At 47.7% G+C, this 6809-nt stretch overlaps 1 protein-coding gene across 5 annotated transcripts in view; it reads right to left on the bottom strand.

Moving 5' to 3' along the window:
* Positions 1 to 1401: 1401 nt before the first annotated feature.
* Positions 1402 to 6809, bottom strand: part of WBP1L (WW domain binding protein 1 like) — a 60328-nt gene continuing 54920 nt past the window's right edge. For all 5 annotated transcript variants that reach the window (XM_076338925.1, XM_076338926.1, XM_076338928.1 and 2 more), the window contains 2 exons: positions 5192 to 5353; positions 1402 to 3734 (listed from right to left, as the gene is read on the bottom strand). In XM_076338925.1, coding sequence (XP_076195040.1) covers positions 2995 to 3734; positions 5192 to 5353 — 902 coding nt within the window. In that variant the 3' untranslated portion in view covers positions 1402 to 2994. The remainder of the gene's footprint in view (positions 3735 to 5191; positions 5354 to 6809) is intronic.

The raw sequence follows: 6809 nt of genomic DNA, 5'->3' as shown, positions 1-6809 counted from the left end.
TCAAGTATTATTAGCATCAACACTTCAAGCACATTGTAAAGAGAAACATCGAGCAGTGGATTGACACTAATTTGCTCTCAATCGTGCTGCACTGTTTGCAACTCAGTTTTGAAACGACGTATACACAACTCCCATAAAACACTCGCCCCTTATAGCTGGAAATGAGTGGTTTTTGGTGTTCCAGTGTTACAGACGCGCACCTGCCCATGTCCTCACACCTCCAGCATTTTACACCCACAGCATGCATCTGGAGAAAAGCCCTGTTTGGGCTGTGTTGGCTTTCTACAAAGAGGTACACGTGAAGATCAAGCACCTTTCTAAAGCTCCAAAGCTGGAGCTTTGGGAGTCCTCTGCCTGCCCGTGTTTTTTTCCCCTGAAGAGGCACCAGCTGGGATGTCTCCGAGGAGCTCACCTGCTCAGTGTCCTGCCCTGCACCACTCCTCTTCCCCACACCAGCTGCCCCCGGTCCAGGTCTAAAAGCCTGAAGCACCGAGAGCCACACTGACAGTCCTGTTCCTCCTCAGGCACATGTGAGCTTAAGAGACACGGTTTGTGCCCTGTTTGTTTCTTTATGGTCTTTAAAAGCCTGAAAAACCTCCAGGAGTCATAAAACAGACACACCACTGCTTCTTCCTGACTTTTTAAGATTAGAAACATCAGCTCGGCTTACTGGTACTCACCTCTATGTCCAGAGAAGAAGTGGGGGGGTTCCCCCGCCTTTAGTGGGATGGCAGGAAAGCAAACATGGAGATTTTTGCCTTATGCCAACAGAAATGTTGGCAGAGAGTCTCCCTCTGGCACGGGGCCGTCCCCAGGATTTACAGCAGTAAAACCCCACTCCGTAAGGACTGATGTGTTTTTTTAGCTTCCTCTGTGGTGCGAGGAACAAAGCCAGGTGCCAATACGTACAGAATTCCTAGAGGTGGCACCGGGGATCTTTAATTCTTTTCTTGGAAGATACATGTGGTCGGTGAACACAGCTGGAAGCGACCAGTCCCCAGGCGGCCGCGGTGCACAGCGAGCCAGCCCGGCTCTGGGGCACACAGCCTCTCTGTTACAGCTCACGCTCCAGGCATCCAGGAACAAGGTCTCCTGAATCCAAATCAAAGTCCTACACTCTTAAGACTACCCTAAGAAACAAACTGAAGAGCCATCTTCATCAGCCGTTCTGATGGAAGGGAAAGGCTGCAACGGGCAAAGGAGTGAGATTCTTCTCCTAAACCTTGTAAGGTAAATGCGCTCTCCTCAAACGTGTGGGTAAAATACTAAAATAAGCACTTGTCTTGCTCTGTCATCTGTATCCAGCACAGTGCTACATACCTCCAGTTAAAAAAAAAAAAAAAGCCACAAACTAAAGACAAATCTTGTTCTTAACTCACAAAATGATACACATACACATGGGCAAGTTATCAGAAAAGGCATTATATTTTGGTTTCCACCTTATTTAAAACTGATTTTGGTTTTCAATCAATCAAATCTGAATATGTCTGAGTTCAGTTTTCATTTTTTTTTCCCCCATAACAGTAATGATCTGGACGACCATAATTATAAAAGGGACGGGGAGAAAACCCGAGAACAAGAGAACAAGATACATAGTCTGAACTGTGCTCTCTTCCATATGAGCACTCTAGGGAATGTTAGTTTCAGCTCTTTGTTTTTGTTTTTTTTTTCCCTTCAGGTTGTTACTAACAAACTCTCTACCGTTTATTAAAGCAAAGCTACAGTAAATTTTCTTGCAGTCTTACAGCAGGTTTTCATATTACCAGTAGGACTCGCATGCATGGATTGCAGTCACACACACACGCTCACAGACATTATACAGTAGCCAGTTGCCACCATAAAACAAAAAAAAAAAAAAAGAAAGAAAAAGAAAACAGACATTCACTTCTTTTAAGTGGTCAACATTAGAATCGCACCAAACTTTTGGATCAAAAAAAAAAAAAAATACTGCACAGGTCTTCCACATCTACATGGTAAGTCATCCCTTCGCAATGGACGGAGCTCTCATCTCCATTTGTTCAACATGCATCGCTGAAGTTTGAAGGCACGCTGGCCAAAGAGAGCCCTGTTCTTTTTTTGTCATCTTAACTCGAGTGTGCTGCTCTCGGGGTGCAAAAAAAGGAAAAAAGTAAAGCCAAGCCCTTTTGCAGCACACTGGGAAAAGGTCATTCGGAGACCACAGTACTTGGAAGGCAGCCCCGCTGCCTGGATTCTACTTCTAACTGTGCTCTTGGAGGCATTGAAGGAATACACTCGACTTTAAAAGTGACATATAAAGGCAAATTTCTGCAAACCCTTTCTTTTCAAACTGCTTACGGTAGACTAACACTCCTTCTGGAAGAAACTGGTCCTTCAGTCACCAGCTTCAAGTGGGAAATTTCCTACCTGCTGTCTTAAACACTGAAGCACCAGAGATTATAGGGCTGATGTGTTCAGGCATTCATCAGCTTTGGGAAAACTTAACACCAAAAAAAAAAAAAAAAAAAAGAAATCCCCAATACCTCAAGAGCACTATATCAAACCAGAACTCTTGGGCTACTGATTGCCGGCACTGTCAGAAGCTGCTTGCTTCTGGGAAGACACCTGGAGGTTGAAGCCTTACGGTGATTTCATATCCTCCCAGGGGAGATTTGCTGAGCTTTACTGATTGCAAGATAAAGCAGTGTTTTGGAAAACTAAAACCAACAAACTCATAATAACCATCACCAAAATCACCATTGGGAAAGTTCCATTTGTAAGAAGGTCTCATTGAGAAACATCAGTCCCTGCCCCGTGGAGCAGGACGGACATGATTAACAAAACCCAGAGCGACCCATCCCCCGCAAGCCAGGCCTTCAGGGACTAGTCCCCAAATTATATTGGAGGGGGGAGAAAGAAAAATAAACTAAAAAAAGAAGGTTGTATCACCTTTTCCTCCTGTTAGAGTTTTAATCCTCTTAATTCCACTTTTATTTCTTTGTTTTTTCCCCCAGTTCTCCCTTCCACTCTGCCACCTTAGCTGGGGGAGTTATTGGTACGAGAGTTTGGAGAGTCCTGCTCATTTATTGTGTTCAAGAGTACACACACCGGCTGCCGGGGCAGGTGGTGGTGGCTATGTTCGCGGTGCTGCTCTTCTGCGGCATTAAAAAGCCCTTCCTCCTCGTCCCCGTGGGGGCGGCCGCTGCAGCTGTCGCAGAAGTCCAGGGGCCCGTCCAGAGCATCATCGATGAGCCCGTCGAACTCCTTGAGGTCGTCGTCGTGATGGCCCCGGTTGCATACGCAGACTTCGATGCCCGAGTCACCGGTGAAACGGCGCTGCCTGCCCGGCGTCTTGTCCTTCCCGTCAGGAATGGCGCTGCTCTGCTCTAAGCTCTCAGAGCTGTAACCTTTTAGCAGTTCCTCCTTGCACTCCATATCCTTATCAGGACTGGCCCTCTCCACTAGCTCGGCTCCCGTGCTGGTACCGCTGGGCTCAACGCTTTGCATTTTGGCAACTGCTCGCTCGACCAGCGTGGTGGTGGAGGGCTCGGGGTCCCCAAGGCCAGGGGACCCGGTGTTGTCAGTACTGCTGTTATTGCCACTGGGTGCTGCTGAGCTGCTCTGTGCTGGCTGCAGGTTTCTTGGCGTGTCCGGGATTGTGCTACTGCTGCCTGCTGGGACGCACTGCTGATGTAAGGCACTATATGGTGGGGGGGGTGTCAGCGGTCGGTTCACCACTTCCTCATAGGGAGGTAGTAAATAATTTGGCAAAAACCCTAAAAGTGGGAGGCAAGGAGGAGAAGTTACTTCATGAACAGCTTATCTCAGGAAATGAGTCATTAATACAGGTCAGTATGTCATTTGTCATCTACCAGCACCTTCCCACTGAACAGCTCAACGAGCTTTACAAGGGGTGCCAGAACTTGGCCCAAATGAGACATGTCATGTTTTAGAGAAGCAGCAATCACGGCACAGGGGGGCACCATTACAGGAGGTGGACACAGTTGGGAACAGCAGCCTGACCTCCCTGCTCTCAAGTCTATGCTTAGGGCTACCAGGTGAACTTCCCTCCACCGCCCTGCACCCTGTACCCCAATACAGCCCCACACCAAGGGATGGCCCGCGTTGGCTGGAGGGAACAACCTTGGAGATAACTCGCCAGCCCTCTCTCCAACACTGGCTTCTCAGCTGAGTTTCCACTTTCAAGAGCAAAGATTTAATCTCAAAGCTTTGTGTAAATATGAAGAGACATAAGCCGTTACAAGGAACTTAGGATCCTGGCTTTTGGTTGTTGTTTTAGTGCTGGATTCAGTTTTTCTGGTGTGGTTAGAATAAATTGGCAGTACTGGCAAGAGAGTTTGGTTTATTGCACTTACAGCCCCTCAAATCTATGAAAGATTTTGTTTATTTCTGAAGAGGCAACAAAATAGTCCATATAGACAGAATGGACTTAAATACTGGAAACATTTAAAGATAGCACTGCAGTTTTCCATGTGCAATTGCGTATCCCTGGGGCTGGGGAGGAAAGCGCTGCTGGGGATTATTTCTGAGGTGGCTGCAAGAGTTTAACGAGAAAAGCAAGTTCATACATGCAATTCAGCAGTCCATTACAGGAAACTCAGTTGTGGTACCTCCAGTCAAAAGGCTGAGACTTGCTGTTCTAGCACAGCGTAGCAGGGCACGAAGGAGAGAACAAAGCAATTATACTTTCCCTGAGGTGTGGGCAACAGCTCCTTTGTGCAAACTCCTAGGGCTGCTGACCAGCAGCGTCATCTGGGAACCACAGCACAGGGTGGGAGCCAGCACGGTTCCTGCTGAGGCACCACTTCCACCCAGCCTGTGTGACTGAATTTCGTGAAGCCACTTCCCACATCTCAGTCCCACCAGCAGCAAGTGCAGGCTGGAAAGGAGGAGCATCCATAAAGTCCTGAACAAGATATTTTAAGAACCTTCCCAGAAAAACACCCAGGGGATCACTGCACTCACAGAGCCAAATCAAGGGTGGGTGTGAAGGTGCTGTAGCTGGTGTGGTTCAACTCCAGACTCAAGGGGGCTCAAATGCATCCAGCAGCTGGATTATGTCACCTCCTCTCTACAAGCCAAGGTTAGGCAGCAAAGCTGCCCCCCGCCTCTTGCTGAGCCCGACCACTGCTCCCTGCTTCCACCCAACATGGGAAACTCACTGCTGCTCTACTCCCCACGACCTCCAGGAAAAACAGTGTGAGGTACATACGGAAATAAAACGGCAGGGCTGAATAGTTATGGGCTTCCCGGTAAGCGATCAGGTTGATCTCATGTTGCCGCTGCTGGGCCTGGAGACGATGCTTGGTGCGTCGGTGGTGGCAAACACAACAGCAGCTGAGGATGATGATGATGGTCCACACCAGCCAAAACCCTGCAGCGGGGGAGAGCAAGTGTTAACCAGAGCGTGAGAGCCACATACAATCCCAGGAAACCTCATGAAGGCGATAGAGAAGATCATCAGAAAGCCTGGATCTGAACCCCGCACTGCTCTAAAGGCAGAAATACGCAGTGCACCGGGAGGCTTCGACACAGACCTGCCTGCGTGGCTGACTGCTACTCTGGCAGCCTTGACAGAATCGGGTAACTGTACACGCTTTGGTACAATGTGGAGTATGTTCAACAGGCACAACTCTGGAGGAGAATGAAATATGGAGACAGGGCTAAGCTCCCCCCCCCCCCCCCCCCCCCATCCCTCCCACCCCTGGGATATAATTTCTTCTAGCCAAAAATATGAGCAGAGCTGTGAATAGCATTGAACTTGTCTCCCACAGCACTTTGGTTTGAAAATAACAATCAAGACACAAAAGACACTCTGCAGATTGACCACAGAAGAAGAGAAAAACCCCAAGCACTATGTTTTGCTTTTGTTTGCACTGCTCTTTAATTTCCAGCCCAAATCCTTCATTGTTATGCTTAACAAAAACATACCCTTTTTACATAAATGTCTCAAAAATATTTTTAAAACTTATTTTTGTATTCAATGTCTTAAATTATCCAAAATTAAATTAAACTAGCCCCCCACTCTGAATCCTCAAGAAACCTAACTTGGGCTCCATTTGCGGTCACGGCTGGTTTCTCTGCACTGCCGTACCATACATACACTGTTCCTTAAAAGGGAACTTTAAAAGAGCACTTCCTGAATTTTCTCCACTCCCTCCAACAGGTCGAATAACCCCTCCTTTCCATAAATCCCCCTTCACGCTTGCATGCACTAGAAAAATGTTTCCGAGAGACACTTCAAAGAGCTACAACGTTCACTCCAGATGAGGCTTTTGTCTCCTGCAACTACAGCCCATTGCTCTACCTGCCTCAGAGATGTCTGTAATCTCTATCTTTTTTAAGCTCAGCTTTTGCAGCTAAGGATACCAGGAGAGCTCCCCCTTTAGAAACACGTAGGCCTGGCAACCACTTCTCAGCAGAGATCACAACTGTTTTTCTTTCGGCAAGACCTCTGCCACTCTTCATTATTCCCAGACAAAATGTAGCACTCCTAGTGCTACAGCCCATTTTCAGCACGGCCATTCTGCCCTGTGAGATCAAACCGCTTATTTCTCCCTAGTAAAAACCTCTAGTCCTGCCTTTACAATACCTTGATGTTTTCAGCATCCCCTGCCGAGTTAGCGATGTTTTCTCTGCTAAGAGCTGGGTGGGGAAAGGTGAACAGTTTAGGAATTTGAAGAATGAGAGGAGTATTGCTCTGGCTCAGGACAAAGTACAATTGACCCGTATCACAGATCTCAGAGCCCTGCACTGGGCTGTTTGTAGGTGAACTGGATATGCCGTATCATGCCCCCGAGCATTTTCAGCAGGGACTTTCACCTCCCTGT

Source organism: Aptenodytes patagonicus, chromosome 5 (genome assembly GCF_965638725.1).
Source record: "Aptenodytes patagonicus chromosome 5, bAptPat1.pri.cur, whole genome shotgun sequence".
Lineage (NCBI taxonomy): Eukaryota > Metazoa > Chordata > Aves > Sphenisciformes > Spheniscidae > Aptenodytes > Aptenodytes patagonicus.
Note: the sequence above shows the minus strand (reverse complement) of the source record. Positions and strands in the feature narration are given on the sequence as shown.